Raw genomic sequence first — 27,302 nt, 5'->3', positions numbered from 1 at the left:
TTCTGTGAGAATTATGAGGAATGGGTCTGGGGGCAGTGCCTAGCCAGAGGCAGTGGCTGGGTTCCCATCACATGGACACACCTGCTGTTCTGTGAGAACTATGAGTTCATGGACACACCTGTTGTTCTAGTAAGCAGTGAGGCATATACGAAGAAGTTAGGATATTGAGGTGGGGGGGGTGGCTAGGTAGGGGCAGTGGACCTACTGTTCAGTGGGGCCTATAAGGAAGTTAGAATATTGGGGCTGGGGGCAGCTTTATTAGGATTCCCTCAATATGAAGAATGACACTACCTGAAGCCAGAGAAAGATGTCTAATAGCCATCTCTAGGGCATCAGGGGAGGAGGGAAGGAAAAAAAAATAAATTTACACGATAATTTTGTTATATATTTGAAAGGAATAGCAAGTTGTGCAAGCTAGATTTACAGTTCTATGTAAAATCAGCTTTTTTATTGTACAATGTTATGGAAGTGCTTGTTTTATTCCATAAATTAAAAATAAAATCCTTAGCTTTCTTTAAAGCTCATGTTGGGTCCCACTTTCTATGGAAAACTTTGTGTCCCCTCTACTTGTTAGTGCTTACTTCTGCCTCGAACGATATTGCATTTACTCCTCAATATAAGTTTATATCCCCACCTATATACAAGCAGCTGAAGGACAGGAGGCTGATTTTTGTTTTGTCTTTCTTTCCTCAGCCCTGAGTACAGTGCCTTGAATGCAGCAGATGCTTAAAAAAAGTTTGTTGAGCTGAATGAAATGATGTACAATTTTACTTGGTATTTATTGAGTTCTTATTATATGCTGCCTAGCCTGGCCTTGCAGGTGGAGTAGATGGCTGCCTAATTTGTAGTGTGACCTAAATGATGCTAAAAGGAGTAAAAAGCTTATTTGTTCCCAACACACTTGAGCAGACCGCCTAAAATTCCTACTCGTTTTTCAATTGTTTCAATCATGTCCAACTCTTCATGTCTCCATTTGAGATTTCCTTGGCAAAGATGCTGGAGTAGTTTACCATTTCCTTTTCCAGCTCATTTTACAGATGACGAAACTGAGGCAAACAGAGTTAAGTGACTTGCCCAGGGTCACACAGCTAGTAAGTGTCTGAGGTCAGATTTGAACTCAAAAAGAAGAGTCTTCCTGACTCCTGGCCTGACGCTCTATCCATTGTGTCACCTAGATGCCTCTGAAGTTCCTAATACTTGAGACATTCACAGACTCATATACTCTTCAAGTTAGAATTTTCTGGGCTTTTGAGGGGCTGTGGATGGTCTGGTTTTTTGGTAGGAACTATTCTTCCTCCAGAATAGACATTCTTGATAAGTGATTTCCTAGTCTTCACTGGAAAATTACTAGAGAGAAGGAATTCACTCTCTGTCAAGAGATCCCATACAATTTTTATAGGGTCCTATTTGCTAGAAGGAGGCTGAGAGAGAGAAAGAAGGTGAGTAAGGAGCAAGGTCATAGAGGGATATGAAAAGATGGGATTGAGGGTATAGGTAGATTAGCTTTAGCAAGGAAGAAGGCCATCATCTCCTTCAGGACTTGAGGGAAAGAGGATAGGCCAGACAAGAACACAGAGAGGTGCAAGACCAAGGCAACCTAGGCGGTGTGGTTGACTTTGCAAACTTTAAAGCGCTGCATAAACGGTAGCTGTTATGGAGGAGGGGGGTTAAATGTTCAAAGCAATCAGCAATATGGAATGGATTCTCGGAAAGGGTTTGCTCAAAGGCTTCTGAGGTCCCGTCCAACTCTGAGATTCTACAGTTCTAGCATATATTGGCCAAAGAGGGCATGGTTAATGAGACATTTTTTTTTGTCCTCATTTCATTAGTAGAAGGAAATCCCTTTGTGGAAACTCCTTCCACCAATGCAGATCAGAGCTTACTCTGCAACCTGTAGTCTTAGATAGTTGTCTAGAACGCTGAGGATTCGAGCGACTTGCTCAGCTCACATTGCCAAAATGTGATTTGAACCCGAGTCTTCTTAGCTCTGAGGTTACTTCTCTATCCACTGCATCATGGTGACTTTCATCTCTGTCAGTAGAATCAAAGTTACTGTTTTACAACTTATAGTCTTAATTGCCCAGGGCATTGAACCATTAATAACTAATAATATTAATAAGTAACATTTATATAGTTCCTTAATATTTGCAATGTACTTTCCATATGCTATTTCATTGGATTCTCATGACAGACTGGTGCGGTAGGGGCTATTATTATCATCCCATCTTATAGATTAGGAAACTGAGGTGGAGAGAGGCTTAAGTGATATCCAGGATCATACAGTATCTAAGGCAGAATTCAAATTCAAATCTTCATGACTTGGGCTCTATCCACTGTACTACCAAGTTGCCTCTGACTTGCTTGGGGTCACACGGTTTGTATGTATCAGGGGTGGGACTTGAACCCAGGTATTCTTGTCTCCTTGGCTACTTTTCTATCTATCATACACTCTTCCTCTCAGAGAGACAGAGCGTGTCAATGAAATATTCACCCTAGGAGCAGACTTGAGAAAGGAGAGGTTAGTATGACTACCCCACCTCCAGCCAGTCACATGTCGCCAAACACCACAGAGCTCCTGTTGCCCAAGCATTTTATTGGTTATAAAAATTCCCACCCAGAACAAAGGTATCCAGGAAGCCAAAGTCAATATCTCTAGGGAGACCATCAATATATTGGTGGAAAGATAGGACTGGGGCCATTGCCAGAATGGGCCAGCGCCCATCAAATGTAATCATGTAGTGTTTGTGTTAGTGGAGGAAAAGTCAATTTCTCTATCTGCAATGTGGGTGATAAAACTGGGAGTCTTCAAAGAATTTTAAAAGAGTAATACCCAGTCACTGTCAAGCTTTCCTTGGAGACATGTGGCCAGGGGTACAGCTAGAGCAGTGAAGATTCACCCCAAACCTTTTGCTGTTCCCCACCCATGATCCATCTAGGCAGTTTCTAAATAGTCAGTGATTTCAGGTTTAAAATAGTTGCTAAATTTTCAGTTTCTATCCAGACTTTGCATTCACAACTTTTTAAATGCTAGTATTTTAATTCTCTTCTCTAACTAGCCATGAACACTGAGATCCAAATTAAGCTTGCTTCTCCTTCAGTTTCTATCCAAACTTTTCATTCACTTTTTAAATGCTAATATTTTAATTCCCTTCTCTAACTAGCCATGAACGCTGAGATCCAAATTGAGTTTGCTTCTCTCCATTTTCTTTTGTTTGGGGGTTCAAGCAGAGGTTCACACTTATTTGGTCTACAACCCCCTTTTCAAAAAAAAAATTACTCAGTGACTTCCCCCCTCCCCCTGGCCTGGAAATGTACTTTCTTTAACCCTTTAATGGTTTTTTTTTTTTTTTAAACTTGTGTGATTTCAAACTACTACTGCCCGCCCCCACCCGATCATTCCAGTGCCCCCTAGGGGGCAGTATCATCCACTTTGGGAACCTATGAGAGGGACTAATAGATTTTTTTCTCTTTTGGTATTGAAATATAAGAATGAAATATTCATGCATCTCAGTTTGGTTCTGTATTGTCAAAAATTAATTTTAAGGATGGACTGGAGTTTTTTATTTGTAAATAGAAAAAAGCATGGTATATTTTTTCTTGCTATTATTTCAGTCTTTTATTTATATATATATGTATACATATATACATATTGGTTCAGAAGATAAAGAGAAGACCTCTTCTAGCTTCTTCCTTTGCCGGACAATGTTTCAGGGCTGGAATGAAGAAGCTGGTGTACGGGTACTGCTGATGGTGAAATTAGCAAGTGTCCTACAATGATATTCCTATGCAGGCAGCCCCAAGTGAAATTACCCTGATTGGCCTTGGATTTATTCACGTATCTCACTCTAATCCTGCCTTCAAACCAACAAGTATCAGTCAGAGCAGTCAGCCTTAACCACTAAAGAAAAGAGGCCCAGAGTTATGTTGCCATGGAAACAGAATCATTTTTTTTTTAATTGCAAGATGCTTTGGTTCACCTATGATCATCTGAAGCCGAATACATTGGTAGGGCTTGCAGAGGAGTCAAATATCCTCCCTGATAATGTAGTGCTTGACCACAGGGCAAATACATCACCAGTTTTAGCTCTTCAGGCTTTAGGAAGCTCTCTACAAATATCTCATTTTATCCTCACAACAACACTGGAAGGTTTGGGCTGTTTTCATCTCCATTTTACAGCTGAAAAAACTGAGGCAGACTTGCTAAGTTAAGTGTTGTTAAGTGACTTGCCTAGGGTCACACAGCTAGTAAGTGTCTGAGGCGGGATTTGAACTCAAGTCTTCCTGACTTCAAGTCCCTCGTTCTATTCACTGTGTCACCTATACAAGAAGCCCCGAGTTGAAGTCTAACCTCTGATATGTTCTTGCTCTGAGACCTTGGACAAGTCACAACTTTTAGTTCCCTTAGGCATCTGCCTAAGACTACAAATTGAAGAAAAGGTGCCAACCTGCCTTTGTAGAGAGTTTCAGAAGTTCCCTACACTAATGAAATATCCCTAATATGTACATTTATAAGTTTACACAAGACAGCTGGGGCAGCTAGGTAACACCATAGTGCACAGAGTGCTGGGACTGGAGTCAGGAAGACTCATCTTCCTGAGTTCAAATGTGGCCTCAGTTGCTAACAGTATGACACTGGGCAAGCCCATTTGCCTCAGCTTCCCCATCTGTAAAGTGAGCTAGAGAAGGAGATGGTAAACCACTCTAGTATCTTTGCCAAAAAAACCTCAAATGGTACCACAAAGAGTCAGACGCTACTGGAAAAAGACCGAACAACAAGACACATACAAAAAGACGTAATATAACCTTGGGTGGGAAGACGGTAGTAGCAACTAAAGGAACAAGGAAAGATCTCCTAAAGAAATTGGAACTTGAGTTGAATCCCTTTCTGTTCTTATCTGCATCTTCATGTCCTTTTATACCCTTTATATATATAGGTTGCCTAGCACATGGGTCCATTTGTCTCTTCTCGACCTAGCCCTGCTCTCACTTAAGGCTCTAGGCAGGGTATGTGACCAAATCTTCCCCCCCCCATCTCTCCCAAACCCCCTCTTTTGCCTCAAGATATCTAGCTCTTACTCTATATTTACTTTTCTCTCTATCTCATGAAATCTCAAATACTCAGATGTCATTGATTTAATTGAAATCAATAAGTTTAAATTTAAAAGGTTCCCAAAATTGAATAAATGTAATAGGTTCCCAAAGTGGGTGACACTGCTGCCTGGGGGATGCTGGAATGATCCAGGGGGTCGTAGTAGCCTCAAGTGCAACTGGGGAGCTGTGCGTAAGGAAAGAAGAGAAGAGAAGAAAATTTTGAAAAATCATTCCTACATGTTTCATCTGTTGTGTAACAGAGTTAAAGTCATGGTGATTACATTATTTTCCAAATAAACACACAAAACGCAAGTTATAATGGATCAGAGGTCAAGTCTGCTGATAGATCTTAACAAGCAAGTATTGGTAGATGAGCGTCTTGCACTTTGTCAGGAAGTCCAACACCCATTGGCAGGAATAAGTGTGGGTAATGACTTGTTTACAATACGATACTATATGGTTACATGGTGCAATATTGTGTCATCAAAATTTCAATGCAGAAAAACAACCAAATTTACAATACATTATTAAATTTAAGATGTATCATTAAAAATGTATATTTTTAAATTATGCAAATTTTTTAAAAAAACCATGAAAGGGTTAAAGAAGTAGATTTCCAGGGTATGTGACACAGATTATGGAAAACAGAACTGTTCTTCATAGGCTTGATCTTTGTGGGATTCTTTTTTTATATATTGATTACAAGATTAACTTTTCTTCAGTATGATGATAGCCTGATTTTGAGTAATTTTTTTTAAATGGGGTGGTAGGCCAAATACTTTCAGGAACCTCTGATTTAAATGTTCCCTCCAATGCTGTGTATTGATGTCTGTCTGCCCACTGCATCCAGGTTCTGTGGAGCTTTGCCACAGAGTGTCCCAACATTCAATGTGCTGGAGTCCTTCCTCTCTTTCTGCTAACATTGAAAGGGTGTCAGCAGAGTCCTGAGTCTTGTCTCCTTGTCATTACGCAACCTCATTCACCCATCTTTGTTTTCTATCATGCGTTTCTTTGCTGCCATCTTTTACTTGTGTTCTTTAGCTTTTCTCATTCGTTATATATTGCAGCCTGTTCCCATCGACCATGCATCTCTCCACTGACCTCTGTGTGATACTCATCGTCATTATTCTCCCTCATTTGTCTTCCTCCCTTTGTGGTTCTGTTCTTCATGTCTCTGGCACTATGGCTGCCTAAATGAGTGGCAAAGATAGTATACGAGTACATTATGCTTAGAGATGCAGCTCGGGGGCAAGGAAGACAAACCCATCACACCCAAAGGGGCTCACAACCATTGATCCCTCTTGTGGATCCTGGACAAATTTTGTGAGTTCTTTAATATTTCAGGACAACAAACAAACATAACCATGGAGACAGGGGAGAGTGACATAGCTGTCTATTTGAGAAGAAAGAAAAGTCTGTCTTGGGCTAGACTGGCAGCAGAAAAGATGAGGAATCTTTTTAGAATATTAGTGCTTGAATTCTGGTGACATTAACGTAGTGTTTTGAATGTTAAATGAGGTGAATGATGCACTATTAGTGAAAGCCTGAGTTTTAACAGGCTCAGAAAAAAATGAGGATGCTATTTTGAGCTGTATCACTTTGGGACATGAATTTGAGTAATAGGATTATAGATATTTGAGTTAGATGAAACTTTGGGGATTATCAAGTTCAACTCCCCTCCTTTTACAAGGGAGGTAATTGAGAACCAGAAAACTTAAGGAATTTACCCAGGGTCACACAGTTAATAAGTGTTTGAGACAGGATGTGAATCCAGCTAGGTAGCTCAGTGGAAAGAGAGCTGGACCTGGAGTCAGATGCTTAGTAGCTGTGAGACCCTGGGCAAGTCACTAAACTCTGTTTGCCCAACTGGAGAAGGAAATGGCAAACCACTCCAGTATCTTTGGCAAGAAAACCCCATGGACAGCATTAGAGTGTTATGGTCCACAGGTTTATGAAGAATCAGACATGACTGAACAACAATAACCTTTTGACTCTGTGTCCATCACCCCATCCCCCACCCCTTGCCGAAGATCAGGTGAGATAACATATGCAAGCTCTTTGCAAATCTTAAAATGCTATATAAATGCTAGCTATTATTATTATTGTCTACCTCAATGTTCCATTGTTGGAAAGATGATAATAATATCTTATCTCAAAAGAATATGATACATACTATTTAGTCAAATATGAATAAAACAGTCTGAGGATACTGAGATCATGTCTACTAATGCGGAATAGTTTCACTGCAGACATCTTAATCTGTTCAGATCATGGTGCACTCGGTGTAGCCACAGAATTTGTAGGTCAGTATTTGGAGGAAGGCTTTTAAAAAAAAGTAACTATAAGGGTATCTTCAGTGATTTTATTTTTTTTCCTTTTTTTTCCCCAACTGAAGGAGATCCATATGGTTTCCACTTCTTGCTACAAAGTGTACTGCTGTTGATACTTTGGTATGCATGGGAATTTTCTGTCATTTACCTCCTTGGAGCATATGTCCAGTAATGGGATTTCTGGGTCAAATACAATTGTTTTCCAGGGTGGTTGGAACAACTCAGAGGTTCACCAATAGCAACTCTTTTGACTCCCATAGTGTCTTCCAATATTGACTGCTTTATGGGTTTTTTTAAAACACTTTTGCCATTTTTAATGTTTCTCATCATATGTGTAGGTGCAAAAAGATCATACCAGAAAAATCTTATATCCTTTTTTTTTGACAGAACTACTAAAGCGGTGGGTCAGGGGGTCAGTGGTATCTTGGGTGAATGGATAGAGAGATGGCTGTTGAGTCAGAAAAACCAGGGCTGAAGTCCTATCTCTGACATATACTGATTGTGTGACCCTCAGCTAGTCACTTAACCTCTAAGACTTTGTAACTTTCTAAGACTACACATCCTAAAGTAGTTGGAAATCATCTTTGGAAGGTGTTTGTGATGCCAATCAGTGATTAAAGTTCTTTCCCACCCTTTCAATGGGCCTCAGGTGGGGCTAAGGGAGGCTTGATTAGAGGCAGGCCTACACCCTTTACTTACTAAGTACTAAGCTGCTACACCCTTTGGATGATTGGGCTAAGGCTCTCAGGCCCTAAGAAGAGCGTATATACCCAGAAGGTAGCCATTAAGGTCAGAATTCAGCCTAAGGAGAAGAAGTGAGAGCTGCAAGAGGACAGAACTGATAATCTGCAGACCAGCCAGCTACAGAACTCAGAAAGCAGAGGAGAGACGAGATAGAGCTACAGAGAGAGTGCAGAGTGGCAAGTGGAGACCAGAGAACTGAGCAGGGAGAGAATGCAGGCCAGCAGACAGTTGGGATTTGTGAGTATTTACGGGAAGGCCGCAGCAGGGGGGAAGGTTACAGGATGACTTGGTTCTTTGCTGTAACACTGTGTTAAAATTTCCTTGTTGTTACATTGAGGTAGACCCACTGGTTTTGGAATACAATTTTTGCTATATCGGGTTGGAGTTATTGATTTGGGGATTTAATCCACTGGAGTCTAAATAAATGTTATACTTCCCCTGCCTTCTGCCTAAAGAAATCTCTTATACTTTGCAATTCCAAAGTACACCAACATGTTCATGGTCATCTTCGAGGTCATGAATCTTGTCTTACTGATACAAATGTTCCTCACCAATGAAATCACAGGTACTGACTAGTGCAGAATTGAGTTAAAATACTTGTATCATGGCTTGGGGGAAGGGGAGGAATGTTAAGGAATTGCAAAACATTATGGATTTTTCTTCCTCCCATGCGCTTTCCTTGATCTCTGAGTTCTCTTGATCTCTGAGTCTCTTCCACCTTGGGTATGTTTCCAGATCAATGTCCCACCTATATCTTAAACAATGTTTAATTGGATCCATGATTCCATTGATGTGGGTAGTTTAGATTGCAGATTGAAACCCTCATCTTTACCAATTTAATGGAAATGAGGTGAAATCTTTCAGTGGTTTTAATTTGCATCAGTCAGTTGCATTGCAAGTATTCTAAGGGCACAAATCATCTCATATACTTTCCTTGCATCCCCTTAGCTGGGCACACCAATGCTCTTTGACTGTTTGATTGATCAAATGTTTCAATGAATGGTTGATTGCATCATGAATCATTTTTGAAAGATGAGTTTACACCCTACCTATGGGCACAGTCACATGATGAAGTAGAAAAAGTGTAGGGATTAAAGAAGAGGAAAACTTTCTATATGTACAAAAATAGCAGCTCTTTTGTATGTGTGTGGGGCAAAGACTGGGAAAATAAGGGGGTGCCTCTCAACTGAGCAGTGGATGAACAAATTGTGTATGTGGATTTGACGGAATTCTGTTGTGCTTTAAGACATGGGGAAAGAGATGTTTTCAGAGTCATGGAAAGACTTGAATGAATTGATGCAGAGCAAAGCGAACAGAACCAGAATAATTTTAACATCAATATAGTAAGAATGAACAATTCTTTAAAATTTATTAAAAAACTCTGATCAACTCAACGATCAACCATAATTCCAGAGGACTGATGAAAATGCTGCTGCCCTCGTGAAAAAGAGATAATGGACTAATGCGCATAATGAGAAACTCCTTTTTAGATATCACCAGTGTACGGACTTATTTTGCTTGACCGTGCTTATGTGATCAAGAAGTTCTAGAATTCTTTCTATCTTTATTCTCCAGTGAATGGGGGTGTGGGAAGGTGGGAGGAAGGGAAAAAGTAAATGTTTGATAATTGTGGATTCATTTCCCCATACTGCTTTTTTTTCTCTTTAAGATACTTGTTATAAATGATGGCTTACTGGATAAGGGAGAGAGGAAGGATAGTTTGTTTTAAAAAATATGATGTAAAACCAAAGGGTATTAATAAAAATAAAATTTTTAAAAAGAGTACAGGAATCATATGATTATTGAATGAGATTGAGAAGTAACCTCAAAGTTCATCTAGTCCAACACCCTTATTTTAGAGATGAGGAACCTTAGGCCCATGCAGGTGAAGTGACTTACCCTCCATTACACAGGTAGTAGAAGACATACAGCTATAACTGTAGCATTCACAGTGCAGTGGCCACACCCCAGTGAGACCATCCTAGCAGACAGGGCTAAACCAGGTTGAGAGTAACCAATGTACTACAAACCCATTGCTGAGTTAGGGGGATGCTTACCCCAAGCATGTGAAAACTTTCCCTGGCAGAATGGATAGATGAGAACAATTTGTTCCAATGGCCATGAAGACAGCTGAAGAACTTGGTCACGCATCAAAGACATCAAGGCCACCAACTACATCCTGGGCCATCACCAGTTGTCCTGACTTTTGTCTTGACATTGGATTTTTGACTCTGGAAGAAAGAGTGAGGCTGGAGACTTTGTACAACTCTGCCTCATTTAAATCCAATTCGCTTTTGAGTCGAGACATTGCCCCATGACATCTTCCTCTTCCAAATGAAGGATGGACAACTTATGTTTGAATTCTAACTCTGCTGTTTATTAGCTACTTCCTTTGTGGCTGGGCAAGTAACTTTTTTATGGACCTCAGTTTCCTCCCTTGTGAAATGAGAGGATTGAATTAGATGATCTCATAAGTTCCTTCCCTATTTTAAATCCAATGATCACATCATTGCAAAGTAGATTGAATAGGTGCTCAGGTGTCCACAGAGAGAGCTACATGAAGCCAATCCACTCAATCAAATTCGTTTTCACAGGTTTAACCTTGCTGTCACTTCTGCATAGGAACATTTTCTAAATCCATTTTAAAAATAATATTTAGCATTCATAGACTTTCCTACTTCCAAATAGGATTAGAGGTGGCCAAGAGTTTTATTGATGTTACAAGATCATCTTCCAAAGCACTTAAGGAAGCACGATTAGGAGCATGAACCCTGAAATGATCATGTGCCTACCAAGCCCCCAATTTTTGCTCCCATCTTTCTCTTTCACTCCTTATCGAATGGATACAAGCACAGCTAAGAAAGCCAGAATTCCATTATAAATCCAAACATATTCCTTTTTTTCTCTCTCTTCTTTTTTCCCTCCTTTCCTCCTCTTTTCTTTTTTCTCCTTTCTCTTTCTTGTCTCTTCTCACCTCATCTTCTCTTTCTTTCCTTTCTTTCTCATCTCTTCTGCTCCCTTCTGTCTCTTCTCTTTCTCTCTCCTCTTCTTTTTTTTCCTCCCTTTCCTATCTTTCTCTTTCCTTCTTTTTCTTTTCTCTAAGTACTTTTTCTCACTTACTAGAAATGAGGTGGGGACCGACCAACCTTTTCATACTTTTCTAACACTATGAAATAATAATAAAACTGTTAATGTGGTACTTGGGTTTAGCCTAATATCCTTTTGGTTTGGACTTGCCTTTAACAGGGGGAGTCTTCTTGCAAATTAAAAGCCCACTCGAAGATATCTATAAAATCTACTGTTATCACCATGATGAAGCCCACACTATGCTCGAGTCCTATGAAAAGGACGAAGAACTAAAACAGCACATGACACACTGTATCCAGTCCTTAAAGTAAGTCCTTTTCAAATGATGATTTCCGTCCACCGTCAGTTGCCTGGCAGGGAACATTTTAAATGGATGTAGATGAAAGGTTTCCCATAAATCCTGTGTTTTATGAAGCTTGCTGGGAGCTCTGCTTTGCCTTCCTTTTATGAAAAGCTGACAAGCCAGGGGCCGTGATTACTTTTTTTTTTTCTTTTTTGGTTCAAGGGGAGCTAAAAATAACACACAAAAAAGATCCTCTCGTTTTCAGGGCCCCGTGGAGATGGAAAAAAAAATGCAATATCAAAAAACAAAATGTAGTAACTCCCTTCCTTATAGCCTTTTGCTACTTACCTGTTCTTTCTTTCTTTTTTTCAGTATAAAGCACATCATTTCTATGTAATAACTCTTGGGCACTGGGACACCTCCCTTCTTTCTATATGCTTTCCACACTTTAAAATCCCAGCACGTGGCTGGAATGAGAAATATTGCCCAGAGACCAGCCAGAATTTATCCCCGGTGTTGTTGTTGTTCAGTCATTTTAGTCATGCCTGACTCTTTGTGACCCCATTTGAGGTTTTCTTGGCAAAGATACTGGAGTGATTTGCTATTTTCTTCTCCAGCTCATTTTACAGATGAGGAAACTGAGGCAAACAGGGTAAAGTGACTTTCCCAGGGTCACATATGTAGTAAGGTTTCTGAGGCCAGATTTGAACTCAGGTCTTCCTGACTCCAAGCCCGGTACTCTACCCACTGTCCCACCTAGCTGCCCTCTACACTATTGATGAATTACTTTTAAAAGGTCTCTTCGAGACCCAGCCTGATCCTTCTGGTCAAAAAATAGTAGACATCATAAGCTCCTTCTGCCGATCATAAAGCGCCTGCATTTCCCCCTACTTCTTACCCAAACGATGATACTATTTTCTTTAGCATTGCTACCATTTTACTGAGTTATTTATTCCATCAAACAACATTGCAATCTATTTCTCTTCTGTTCCTAGCACTTAAGAAAGCCGGAATTCCACTGGATCCTTACAACTAATTTGTTACCGCAGTTATATCTGTATGTCTCTCCCCACTCCAGGCCATCCTCCACTTAACCCTTTCATCCCCCTTTTCAGTAAACTCCAATGGCTCCCTATCCACCTCCAGGACATGTTATCCAGCTTCTTCTTGAATGCTCTTGGGGTAGACAATTCATGGGACTAGTGAATCAGAAGATGAAATCTCTAGAGCTGGAAAAGGCTAACTCACTAACTTTACAAGGCATCTATTTTTAAATAGCTTAACTGTTAAGCAGTTGTAGAACAGGGAATTTATGCTCAAATGATCCTGCTGCATTCAAGTCCTGCTTTTGACATATAAATTTGTGACCATGAGCAAGTTTTTTCCATCTGCAAAATGGGGATAATACTTGTACTATCTATCTCATAGACTTCTGACGGAAGAACTTGGTAAATATTAAAGCACTGCATAAATATAGTTATTATTTATTATGAAACCTGTCTCTTATAATTATCACCCATTAATCTTAGTTTTGTCCCTTGACGTTGAATGGATAAGCCTCGGTCCTCTTTTTTCATATAGACTTCAACAATCTCAGAATTCTATGAATTTTAATGATACTTCTGTGAAGATAATTCAAATATCATGTAGTCCAACCCATACCTAAAGAAGGAACCCCTTCCATAATATCTTAAGTCTTCTCCAAGTTAGACATTCCCAGTACCTTCAATTGATCCTCAGATAGCATGGTTTTAGTGTGTTTGTTATTCTGGATCATCTTTTTCTAAACATGCTCTGGTTTGTCAATATCATTCCTAAAAATAGAGCACCTCACTACAGGTGTTCTAATCAGGGCAGCAGGATTATCACCTCCCAGGTTTTAGAGGTTATGACAGCCCTTCCGTTCAAATACATCAAGATGGTTATTATGCCTTCTCTTCCTCTTCCTTCCTTCCTGCATATTCTCTTCTTCAAAATAAATAACCCTGGTATTTTCAACTCGTTCTCACAAGGCATGGTTTTAAGTCCTGTCACCACCACCACCCCTTTTTTGTATTTTTTTTATTTTAAACTTAAATACAAAATAAGAAAAGAAAAAAGAAACAAACTTAAATACTAAAACTTAAGTACAAGATAAGAAAAGAAAAAAACATTGCCAGATGCACAAGAGAACATAAGAGAGGATTCAAAATATATAGCAATAAATTTCCATTTCAAGGAAGCCTATATAATAAATACTACACATTGTGTTCAGAGCTGTCCAGCTTTTCTTCACTTTCTTGTAGGTTTTAGTTTGTTCTCTGCCATGCACTTTTTACTTTGTTGTTTTTTCCCATTTCCTCCCCCCTCCCCAAGAAGGCTACAATTAAGCATGGAGATATGTGTGTGTGTGTGTGTGTGTGTGTGTGTGTGTATGTGTATATATATATATATATATATATATATATATGTATATATATATACACACATACATATATATGTGTGTGTGTATGTATATATGTAAATATACACACATTCATATATACGAACATATAAACATACATATACTTGCATACACAAACTTATACATAGATATCTATAATCATACACATATATATTCATATGCATCTATGTAAGATGGTACTATACTTGTTTGTACTTTGTTTCTCTGAAGGTGGATAAATTTTTCTAAATCCACCAACTCATCATTTCCTACACCACAGCAATATTTCAACCTTACATTTTTATTTTAAATACTAAAATAATATTTATTAATACTGCTGACACATAGTGTAGTTTCCCTATTTTTTTCTTTGATTAAATCTATTTAAGCTTTAACTTTGTCTGAAATCATGATTACTACCCCTGCTTTTTTTTTTTACTAATAAATTCTACTCGTGATCTTTATTTAATGTTTGTGTGTATCTCTTATTTCCTCTCCCTCTTGACTCCTCAACTTTACTTCTATCTACTACCTTGCCCTCATATTACTTAACCCTGCCCCCAGGATCCCTCCTTTATCCTCTCCCTCTCACCCTTTCCCCTTGCCCTCTTGTTTCTATCTGAATTTAGAAGACTTTTCTAGCCTTCCAAATATATGTTTTCCCCTCTTTATCCCATTCTCATTAATCTAGACACCCTTCTATACTGCCCCTCTTATCTTATTATTTCTTACCCTCTTATTTCCTTATAAATTTAGAAGATTTTTTCCTCTTCTAAATGTATATATTGTTCTGTCTTTAACCCAGATCTGATGTGAGTAGGGTTCCCTCTGATAATCCCTACCCCCTCCATATCCCCTTAGCTTTTTATTTCTTTTTGAATTTAAAGGACTTTTATGCCCTTCTATATATGTATGTATTGTTCCCTCTTTTACCTATTTCCAAAGAGAGCAGGGTTGCAGAACTACCAGCCCTCCTCCCCCATCTAATTCCTCTGCATTGGTTCTTCCTCTTCCACCTCATTTGTATAAAACAATTACTCTTTTCCACCACCCTTTCTGTAATCTCTTCCTCTAGGAGAGGGAAGCTGCAAAGTGAACAGGGTGACTGATACCTTGCAGCCTCATCCCTGCTGATCATTAGACCTGCAGGCCAATTAAGAGAGTAGACTGCCTACCCCATTTTTGGACTAGAAGTGGGACAGCTAGTGTACTCTAGGTTTGTGTTTCTAGGCTTGACCTAGAAATGGGGGAAGGGAACAAACATTTATTAAGTGCCTGCTACATGCCAGAAATTGTACTACATACTTTAAAAATACTATTTCATTTTAACCTTATAACAACCCTGGGAGGTAGGTGCCACTATTAACCTCATTTCACAGGTGAGGAAACTAAGACAGATGCTACAGGAGTTGCCCAGGGTAGCACACCTAGCTGCCTGCATGGACTATTTTTCTGAGATAAAAAGAGAATAGCTCAATTGGGTATATAAACCAGTACCTTTGACTCTTAAGAGAAAACTATCCTCCTTTAGAACATGAGACACAAAGTCTAATATCTTGACCTCAGTGGCAGTTAAAGCTTTTGCTGACCATAACACTCCCTTGAGTCAGTGTAAATCACTGAAGATTACGTTCAGACCTAATGACTTTTCAGGTCATTTTCAGTGAGCCTGAAATGATTGCTCTAGAGATTGCCAAGAATCTCAGATATCTAGCTAGCATCATTTCTGATTCCAAGGAATGATTTCTATTGTGGGAAATGTCCATCCTTATCTGCAAGATGAGCAAAAAGTTTATTGGGAAGGAAAATGTTTTCAAAACCAAGCAACTTGCATGAAAGATATTTTCTCCAAAGCATTCTTTGCATGAAAATAGAGCTCTTGATGAATGATAACAGCCCATCCAAAGGCTGAGTACAGGGTGCCTTTTGTCACTACAAACACTGACCTTGATTAAGCTGAACCCTAGATTCTGAGAAACTGGTTTTGCAAACAGGTTTATGGGAAGCAACAAGGCTGGTACGGCCCGAGGGGATGGTTTCTCTTGCCAGCCAATCAACCACAGCTATTACATCCTTCTGGCTTTTCCTAACGGCTAAATAAAGCAGAGGGCACTATTACCAACTGCTGATCAGTGTTAGGTCCAGCCTTAGTTTTCAGCCCTGCACCAAGAATGGTGAAACAGCGTGAATGAAAATGACATGGGAAAAGGAGTTATAAGGGCTGGATTTTCAAGAAACCCAGGCCCCGTTCCTATCAATCAAATATTTCTTGAGCATATCCTATCTGTAAGGCACAGTAATGATGGGAATTTAAAGCTATAGAAGACATGGCCTCTGCTTTCAAGGAGCTGATAATCTGCTCAGTAAAACCAAGCACAGACTGGTGAAAAGTTCAAAAACACTGACTAAAGAAGCATATGTTAAATTAACAAATGGGTGGCATTTTTTGTTGTTCAGTCATGTGACCCCATAGAGGGCTTTCTTGGCAAAGATATTGGAGTGGTTTGCCATTTCCTTCTCCAGCTCTTTTCACAGATCAGAAAACTGAGGCGATAAGGTTAAGAGACTTGCCTAGTGTCACCTAGTAAGTGTCTGAGGCCAGATTTGAACTCAGGAAGATGAATCTTCCTGACTGCATCACCTGTAGACATTCCTTTGACTTTGGAGCTGACTCATAATGTAGCCCTTATTCAATCTGTGAACTTTGGGGAGACTTTCTATTTGTTAAGAATAATAACAATTACGGGGACAGTAGAAAGCATGTTTATTTGGAGTTAGAGGAGCTGGGTTCAAATCCATGCTCTATCACTTACTCTCGGTGTAACTTTAGGCAAGTCACTCCCTGGGCAGCAGGTTCCTTATCTGTAAAATGATAGGGTTGGACTCAATGACATCTAAGGACCCATCCAGCTCTTAGTGTATGAGCCTGTAATCATCCCCTAAAATGTAGATAGGCGGGAATTTTGGTACTTGGCCTTTTCCTCTTACTCTCGTTGTCTTCTGCATTGTATGAGTGGGCAGGAAGGCTATGCCATCTTGACCTGTTTGGTCGCTCACTACTGTGATCCCTGTTACTGGGGGAGGCAGAGGTGATGGACCATTTGAGTTCTGGAATTCTGACCTGCAGTAGGGTTAAGGCTGATCGGGTGTTCGCTCTAAGTGGACAGCTGGGGGCAAGCAAGTAGATAGAGCACTGGGCCCTGAGTTCAAATCTGACCTCAGACAGAGCTCTGTGTCCCTGGGCAAGTCACTTAGCCTCTATTTGCCTCAGTTTCCTTATCTGCAAAATAGTGGTAATGATAGCGCATACTTCCTAGGGCTGTTGTAAGGATCAAATGAGCTAAAATTTGTAAAACACTTAGCCTGGTAACTGGTACCTAGCAAGCACTATATAAATGTTTGTTATTAGTAAGTCTGGTACCAATATATAGAATCCAGGGGAGCTTAAGGATCACCAGGCTACATCGGAAGGGGTCAATTGGCCAAGGTCAATTAAAGCTTCCATACTGATTGTGAGAAACATGGTTTTGGGGATCACTGGACTTCCTAGGCAGGGCCAAAGTCCTGAAGAAGAAACCTATGATAATCCTTAGGGAAGGCTGTATAGACCACAGGACTCCCAGAGGAAGACCAAGTGGTAGCCATCCCTTAATCTGTGGGAATCACAGGACACCCCAAGACAAGATCCAGGAGTAAGCCCGGTGAGCTTCCGCTGCCTGTTGCTTCCCTTCACTTGACCTTAGGAAAATCCATGTGATTTGCCCATTCTCACCCAAAGAACTCAAGACCAGAGTGAGCAAAGGAAGGCATTTTATTATGCTCCTTGAGAGAGCGGGTGTAGTGCTCACAGGAACACTCACACTGATACAGCTGCAGGAGCAGGGGTAACCATTCCCTCCACTCCTGCTACAGTCATGGTTAGTTTACAGTCTTTGTTTTTTACATAGTTTTCCTAGGTTATACAGTTTATATAAATAGGATAATAAGGATACAGAAGCAAAAGTGGAGTTAATTAGATTTTCCTTGTCTTAGTTTAGGATTAAACTATATTCTTTTACTTCCCCTACTTTCCCTCTTTAACATATGCAAATATGCAAATCAGTAGGCCTGGATTCTTGACCAAGACCAGACCCTAGATAAGCTTGAACTGGTTCAAGTGGGTTTGGCCTCTCTAATTCCCTAGACTGCCTTCTCAAAAAGGATGCACATGTGTACAAGCCTCTGACCTCTCACCTGACCGACCTTGAGGCCTGGTCTCTGCTAAAGCTGGGGTGGGGGAGGGCGGGGAAGCACCCCTTTAGTTCTGTGGAAACAAAACTCCTCCTCCCATTTCTTACACTGATCAACATTGGAATGAGATTGTGAGTGGCCACTGGACATATAGCCCAGGTAAGATAGGAGACCCAGTCTCAAAAAATAAAATATAAAAGTCACTATGTCTACCTCCTACTTTCAGTAGAGGAGGTGTGGTATTATAAATAGAATATTGAATTTGGAATCAGGAAGTCCTGGGCTTGAATCCTCCCTTAGATACTGTGTGACCTTGGTCAAGTCATTTGGTTTCCCAATTTCCTTATCTATAAAATGAGGGGGTTTGGGCTTGACCTGGAAGGTTCCTTCCAATCACAAATATATCTAAAACCTAGATAGATCAGCACAATGTGGGGAGAGCATTACAATTGACTATCCCCTTCAGACAAACGTAGGAGATTTTCTATTCTCCTGAAGGAAGGCAAAGGACTAATGACAATGCCTACACTAGAGTATACCTACATATCCAGGCATACCTAGCCCATAATCTATGCACATTTATGCATCTGGCTACAAATCTATGCTCCTATAAAAATGATTTCAAAGGGCCCTGAAACTTTAGGGAAGAAGCATGCAGTCCTCATTGACTCCTTTTCCAGAACATTTGAGTCCCAGTACTGAGAAAAATAAATTCTTTCACAAATTTAGATATTTCCCAAGCTACCCCTTTTAAGGCACGGAAAGAGGAAGAGATCCTCAAGAAAACAACCCAGCAGTTATTGTATTGAATGCAGCTATAGGGAAGCGGAAGGGAACAAACCTTTGTTAAGCATGTGCGAGGCATTCTGCTAAGTTATTTACAAAAATTTTCTCATTTGACCCTCACAGCAACCCTGGGTTTTGTTAGTCGTTTTTCAGTCATATCTGACTCTGTGACCTCATTTGAAGGGTTTTCTTGGCAAAGATACTAAAGTGATTTGCCATTTCTTTCTCCAGCTCAGTTTACAGATGAGGAAACTGAGGCAGACAGAAGTTAACTTCTCCAGAGTCACATAGGTAATAAGTGTCTGAGTCCAGATTGAACTAACTAGAAGCTTCACCTAATTCACCAGTACTTATTTAAAAGGATGTCTCTAGAGAACACTGCATTTCACAGAAGTTACTTTACCTGCTAAAGATCAAGTTAGCTTTTTAAGGGTTAATTGGTTCTGGTCTCTATGGGCAAAGTAGAAAGGGCATAGGAAATTAAATCACTATCAGAGTCTCTATCGGCTGTCTCCTTTTATTTTGTTGAAGCTCTCTTGTCAAATGGGGCCCAAGTATACTGTGGAGGAATTTCTCAGTTCTCTGGCTTCCTAACCATGCAGATAATATTAGAATTTTAGTATCGAACACCTTTTGGGAATAGTAGAGGATTGTATTTACCTATTCCCCTTACAAGCACAATGGCTCACAAGGTTCAAAACAGGAACATGTTTATTTAGAGGTTACAGGAAAGAAATAGGAATAATATTGGAAACCCGGTAAAATAACTACCTCCCAGCACACATCCCTTTTCTTCACTTAGTCCTTCATCTACAGCACTAATTTGAACAGGATTCTAGTAGGTGGAACATTGACATTGCTTCTCCACATCAGTGCTCCTCCTGGCTTTCTACGTGGGCTACTTTTCCTGCAATGCTCAACTCAATTTGTTTTCAGCAGACATGCCCATAATAAACCACTTTTGCCATCTTGCTCTGTTGCTCATGCTTGTGGCAGCTTTCCTGAGCTCCAAGCAGTTGGTGAATGGTCTCAGTGAACTTTACCTGTTCCTTTTCATTGTCCCTTCTCTGCTTGTGATTCTTATAGATGCAGTCTATACAATCTTCTTTAGCTTCCAGAAGCTGGCCACTATTACCCAAGAACCAGCTCTCTTCCATAATCTTTACTAAGCTGTGTTACCTCTCAAAACCCAGCTCTATTTTTTGTCTTTTCTTACACTGTGATTCCCTTAGTCCCTGGTCTAACACAAATGTGGTTTCCCAGGTAATAATGGGAAAGGGCATAGGAAATTGAATTATGATTAGAGTCTACCAGATATCTCCTTTTTCTTTGTTCAGGCTCTCTTGTCATATTGGGCTTAAGGATATCATGGGGAATTTCTCAAGAGAGGAGATTCTTAACCTTTTTTGTCATGGATCCCTTTGGCAATCTGAGGAAGCCTATGGACCCCTTTTCAGAATATTTTACTTAAGTGCATAAAATAAAATCCATAGGCTTACAAAGGGAACCAATTGTGTGTGTGTATAGTTCATGCTGAGCTAAGAAGTCATGCCATACACTTGAGCATATAAAGGCAAATGGTCTCAATTTTTTTCAGTGAAATATAAGGCAAGGTTCTTAGTTGAGAGTGTAGAGAGGAGACCATGGGATGTTTGAGGAATGGAGGATTGGAAAAACCACTGAGGTAAGGGGGATAAATAATTAATTTGTTGTTGTTGTTCAGTAGTATAACTGTCTGACTCTTTCTTTATGATCCCATTTGGGGTTTTCTTGGCATAGATACTAGAATGGTTTGCCATTTCCTTCTCCAGCTCATTTTACAGATGAGGAAAGTGAAGCAAACAGGGTTAAGTGCCTTGCCCAGGGTCACACAAGCTAGTACGTATCTGAGGCCAGGTTTGAAGGAATTGATTACGGAAATCTGAAAGAATTAACTTGCCACAGTAAGGGCCCAGTTGAGATTATTAAATATAAATTTGTTCTGGACCCAGCCAGCATAGTTTTATAATCTTGGTCTTAAAATATTTTTGGTAGGGGCAGCTAGCATTGTACCACCTAGCTGCCCCTACCTTTTTTTAAAGCTATATTAGTGCCCCTACATTCTCCATCACCAGCTCTTCTGAGGAAATGCTTTTCCTGTCTCCATCTTCCAGGCACTTTTGCTACAGTCATATTTTTACTGTATCTTTTCCCTCACAGGAGGAAGGTAGTTTATAATAAGGAGCTGGGAACTAAGTACATTTCACTGTGCCTCTCCCACATCGTATTCATTAATGCAGCTGACAATCTAGAGAAGTTTTTGTTGTACCAACCAATATTTAAAGTCCTTGCTCAGTCTTGTTTTCATTCCCTTTTCCATATTCTCAAATGAAAGCAAATAATTATTCCCAAAAAGGTATTGCTCATAAAACATTGGTCAGCTGCGAGACATGCTAAAGATTTTTTAATGCTCATGGTGATAAAAGTTTTATTTAATTCCTTTAATGCAAAAAAAATGGATGGAACAACTTTGTCCAAATCCCATCCTCCACCTTCCTCCAACATTTTCCCCTGGCTCTGGCTGTTAGAACAAGTTTTAGCTCTAAATGTAGCTTTTTCTAAAAGATAAGATCAGGAAAAAGAAGGCATTACTGTGCAAATGCTATTATTTCATTCACTGTGGCCTCTGCTTCAAACAAATCTTCTGGTATTCCATGTAAGAATTTTTACATATTTTATTGATAAGAAAGTTTCATTTTTACATGAATACCTCTCTAAAATCCCTGAAGTACAAATAGGGAGATACTCTTATTTCTTTTTGTGGAGTAAAAGGAACAGCCTTTTTAGTCACCTTCTGAAATGGGTTTAGTCCTTTGTTTCTCATTGAATACCTCATTCATCCCCTTGTTCTATGTGTAATCCATGAAGAGTCTTTAGCAAATGGAAAGGAAGAATGGGAAAACTGGGGGTGAGACAGACAGACAGACTAGCACAACTAACAAGGGAATTCTTATTCCTATAGGGAAAAAAAGGAACGAAGAGGAAGAAAGGAAATGGAAGGAAAGAAGGGGAAGGAAATCAAAGGAAAGAAAAAGAAGGAAGGAATGAAAAGGGAGGAAAGAAGAGGAAGGAAGGAAGGAGAAAGAAGGGAAAGGAAGGAAGGAAATGGATGAAAGGAAAAGAAAGAAGGAAGCAGGGAAGAAAGGAAGAGAGGGAGGAAGGAAAGAAAGAAGGAAGGGAGGGAGGGAGGAAAGAAGGAAGGAAAGAAGAAAGGAAGGAAGGAAATAAGGAAGGAGAAAGAAAAGGAAGGGAAAAAGACAAGAAAGAAAACAAAATGAAACAGAAACAAATCCAATTTGCTGTTACTGTTTCTTTCCTTCCATGAAAAAGGTATCAGCTCAACAGAAGCCAAATTGGGCAACTGTTTTCTTGTTTCACTTTCTCTTAAATTTTTTCATTATTTCTATTTTGCTTAATTATTGCTTGATATCTTATAATTATACTAGCCTTACCTTGCCCAATTCTAATTTTCAAGGTGTCAGTTGGTTGACTTTCCTTTCATAATCTTCTTGTTTTTCTTGGACTATTCTTTTTTTTAAAATTTTTCCTCCATCTCCGTCATTTGATTTTCAAAGTCTTTTTTAAAGATCTATGAATTCTTTTTGGGCAGGCAACCATCTGATGTTCTTTGGGGGTTTTGAGCAACTGTTAATGACAGAATTTGCTTTAACCAGGTGTTATGATTCTGTAGTCTGGACTGGATATAACAGGTACCTGAAAACTAGATTGTCTCATCATGGTTATTGATAACATCGTAAGAGCTTAGATAGGCCTTGAGACATAGCCTAGACTAGCTCCTTTGAGTCCTTCTACCTAGTCCCAATCTCCCCTGCTGTGATGCTATTAAGGACCTTGCATAATAAAATAAAAGAAAGTAGAACCTCATCAGTAGGCCTAAATTGGAAAGTAGACCTGTTGGTTTAATTAGTGGAAAGTTTAAGGTATAATGTGTTTTAAAAGAAATGCTGCTTTATCATTTTAAATTAAAAAAAATTCATATTAAGCTAAGTGTGACCAAATAAAGCGTTTGGGGAAACTATTCTATTGAGTTTAAAATGCATATAAGTTATTTGAATGTAAATACAACAAAATTGCTAAAGTACTTCAAGTTTCAACACTGCAGGAAGCTAAATATTGCCTTTGTAATCTTTATACAACAGTTTTTGTTTTTTTGGAGAAATCCTCTATGTTCATAGTACCGACGAAGACTTTAACCTATCTCCAATTTATTTTTTAAAAAATTAATTTATTAAAGTACGAATTAATGAAGTTTCATTTTATATTTACTTCAAACCTGAAGTGTTAAGACAGACAACATGTTACCCAGTAAATCAGACTTATTAATTATCTTGCTTCATTTTATATGCCATTATACTATATGCCTTTCAAAATAAATATTATCAGGATTATGTATGTGACTTCCCTTTCCTTTAATTTTATGTGAACTAATGTTTCTTTTATTTTTCCCTTACTTTACAGGAAAATATACCTGGAAGAGTAAGTACTTTTTTATCTTTTTAATTACAGAAATGCTCTGTTCTCATAGGAAAATATATTAATAAATTTTGCCAAGTTATCATTTTCATTTTCTGAATTTACATGTGTTAGAAGCCACAGCATTGTTTTCCTAAATAAGCGTGGACTTCCATTTCCTTGGATATTATTCGTATATGATCCCCAGTGTCATTTAGTTTCTAATTTTGCCTGAAATCATCTGCCTTACCATTTTAAAAATTATTACTTATTTCAAAATTAATATAGCCAATTATAATATTAAAATTTACAATTGTAATATTTAAAATGTAAATGTATACTACTTTGTTAGAAATATAATAGAGCAGTTGGTGACATAGTAGATAAGAGTGCTGAACTTAGAGCCAGGAAAATGTAGGTTCAAATCCTGCCTCAGCCACTTACTAGCTGTATGACTCTGGGCTAGTCACTTAACCTCTCCTAGCTTCAGTTTCTTTATTTCTAAAATGGGGGGGAAATAGCACTTATGTCCCAGGATTGTTATGAGGATCAGATGAGATAACACTGGGAAAGCGCTTTGTAAACCTTAAATGGTTATATGAATGTGAGCTATTATTTTTAAACTGTCCTATTCTATGAAGGACTTAATCACAAGCTTATAGTTCCTGAGAAACTTACTCTTTGCTCACTTTATAAAGATTTAGGGATCAAAAACATACCTTCCAAAAATACTATTGGTCTTAGAAATCTCCAGGTAGTGGTGCAGTGTTCTAGAAGACTTTATAGTGTCAGGCATGGGAGAAACAATTCCCTACGGGCCACCTTAAACATCTGCTTTTCTATGTTTCTAGTTGGATATGGCTCATGGCAATGACAAATTAAGAATAGCATTGGAACAGGATGTCAGTGTGAAAAAGGCAGCCCTAGTGCCTTACAGAAAGACACACATTTAGCTCTCTCTTTACAGAAAAAGACACTGAAAAGAGGAATATAATAGAATTTGTCTTAAACATTGTTTGACCGATCATTTTCAGACCTTTAATGAGTTGGGTTAACAGTGTCATTGACATCTAAAGTGGAAATTCTAAGCCCTGGGTCAAGCTTCAGTTCTTAGTACTCTTTTTAATACCTCAGGTTTTCTTCATTTCCTTCAGGAGGAATGACGTTTTAAATTTGGCAGGTATGTGGTTGGGTTTGGAGTCAGGAAGATCTGAGTTCAAATTCTGCCTTAGATACTCTACTGCTATGTGACTGTGGGCAAGTCACAAAGTAGACATTTAATAAATGTCTGTTGAGTGAATGACTCTCTCAAGTTCTGTATCTATGCTGTTAGAGCCCTGATTTGAACCGAAGTCTTCTGATACCAAGAGGCAGCTGGGTGGCCCAGTGGATAGAGTACCAGGTGTGCAGTCAGGAAGACTTGCCTTCATGAGGTCAGATGGTATAGTAGATAGAGTACTGGATCTGGAGTCAGTGGGACATCTGAATTGAAATCCAGCCTCAGACACTTACTACCTGTGTCCCTGGGCAAACAATTTAACTTCTGCGTGCCTCGGTTTCATTATCTTTCAAATGGAAATGCTGTAAGGATCAAATGAAATAATATTTGTTTAGTGCTTTACAAATCTTAAAGTATAAATGCTTATTATTGTTATTATTGCTGTTACACAGTGTAAGAAGTTCATGTCTTAGAGCTTGGGGAGACCTAGGTTCAAATTCCACCTCAGACTCTTACTAGCCTTGGGACCATGGGTAATTACTTTAATCTCTTTGGGCCTCAGTTTCCTTAGATAATAATTCTTTAGATAATAATAGAATTAATTTTCTTTAGAAATAATTTAGAAAGAGATTTCTTTAGAAGTAATTCCTTAGATAATAATTCTCACAGTACCTATCAAATGAGGAAGGAAGGAGATAATATGTGCAAAATACTTTGCAAGCCTTATAATATCATTCAGTTTTTAAAAGCGCAAGCTCATAGGACAATATTTAAAAAACCAAGGTGTCAGTATGGGTCAGAAATTAAACACTGGGAGGACAGAACTCTCCTTCAACCAAATGATGATGTCTTCCTTTAGCATCCCATTTCTTAGGACACCTTCCAATTTAGCAACACCCTTCCTAAAAGGAGCACAATTCTCCTGATATGTTCTGACCAGGGCAGAGTGCATTGGGGTTATCAACTCTTTGCTGCTGGAAATCATACCTCTCAATGAAATCTGAAATAACATCACCCTTTTTTGGCTGTTATACCCCCAATACAGACTAATACCATGCTTAGAGGATCAGTAGAATTCCAGATCTTTTGAATAAAAATTGATTTTTAACCACACATCTTCTATTTTGAGCTTGTGAAGTTAATTTTTTGAACCAAAGAACAGAACTTGTGAAGTTAATTTTTTGAACCAAAGATTAGAACCAAAGAATAAGATTCCTTTTACATTTAATCTTATTAGATTCATCCCAATCAGTGGTGTCCTAGAGCCAGCTCATACTGGCTTTCAAGAGTTACTTGTTAAATTTTCAAGAACAGGACACAGTCCAATCATTTCCTTCTCTGGTAATATTACTTGTTGCTTTAAAAGAATTTTTTCAACTACAGCAATGCATTTTCAATATATCGTCTACTTTAAAGAATTGTGGCTTTAATAAAAAATATTAAAAGCAAACAGTTGCATTTTATTCTGATGATGCTAATGCAATCCTGGGAAGAAAGTCTGGAGTAGCTGTCAAAAATTTTGTTAGAAAAATCTCCCAAAATCACAGTTGGCACCCTTTAAATCATTGATTGTGATTATCATTTGATGATTCAATATCAGAAATAAAACAAATTATTTATAAGTATTTCTAGATAAAATATACTCTCTTTAACATGAATCTAATAAAAATCAAACCAAGAGATTGTAGCTAAAGAATTTGAAAATGAAATGACTAAAATTGGTTGAGTACTGGAACTGAGATGGGTAGCATATAGTCTATGAGCTCCTCCTGCTGTGTGACACATATATCCTGTATTACATATGCATTTTCTCATTCTTCCTATTCTAGTCTTGCAAAGAGATTAGCTAACATTAATTTCTTGCAAGACCTTGCTTTAAGGATTGACATTCTTGAAGAATTTTCATTACTTTCAACTGCATTGCAGTCAAGATCAACTAACATTCAGAAAGAGCAAAAATTAATCAAACTCACCATAAGAGCTTTGGAAAATTCAAAGATTAGTACTGGAAAGCATGAATCTCAAGTTGAAGATTTGATTAAGTCAGATAAGTTTAAACATATTCCATTTATTGAAAATAATAAATATAATGCTCTGCCTAGGAATATGTTGCCAGAAAATTTAATTCAACACACAAACTTATATCTTTTATTGTATGGAAACAAGGATGAGAGCATTTTTTAATAATCTTGAGTTATTATAACTATCTACTTGGTCTTATAAAGAACTAACTTCACCATGGGTATCTGGTGAAAAAAATGTATTATTTAAGTGAAATTTTAAAACAAGAGAGTGATTTGAACAATTTCCAGGATTTTGTAGATAATAATACAGAGTTAAACAATGCTCCAATCCCCTGCAACTATTCAAAAAGCTAAAAAAGATGGCTCTATTGCTGAAGGAATTTTCAGTTTGATGAATATAATTTTCATGAGGCTAAGAAATAATTTAACACTTCATCATATATCAGATTGAATGATTATAGATTTATTGGGAAAAGAGTTGAGGGATTGGGCTGCAACTCCATTTGTCAAATCATGGCTGAATTACAACCATAGCTTAGCTATCGGATACAAGAGTTCAGCAAAAATCAACAAA

The 27,302-nt window shown here is 38.6% G+C and overlaps 1 protein-coding gene across 1 annotated transcript in view; it reads left to right on the top strand.

Annotated features, from left to right (window-relative positions):
* Positions 1–27,302, top strand: part of ARHGEF38 (Rho guanine nucleotide exchange factor 38) — a 136,260-nt gene that overhangs the window by 55,149 nt on the left and 53,809 nt on the right. Inside the window, exons 4-5 of the mRNA XM_036764914.1 lie at positions 11,412–11,559; positions 23,492–23,509. Of these exons, the coding sequence (XP_036620809.1) occupies positions 11,412–11,559; positions 23,492–23,509 (166 nt within the window). The remainder of the gene's footprint in view (positions 1–11,411; positions 11,560–23,491; positions 23,510–27,302) is intronic.

The sequence above is a fragment of the Trichosurus vulpecula genome, chromosome 6 (genome assembly GCF_011100635.1).
Source record: "Trichosurus vulpecula isolate mTriVul1 chromosome 6, mTriVul1.pri, whole genome shotgun sequence".
Lineage (NCBI taxonomy): Eukaryota > Metazoa > Chordata > Mammalia > Diprotodontia > Phalangeridae > Trichosurus > Trichosurus vulpecula.
Note: the sequence above shows the minus strand (reverse complement) of the source record. Positions and strands in the feature narration are given on the sequence as shown.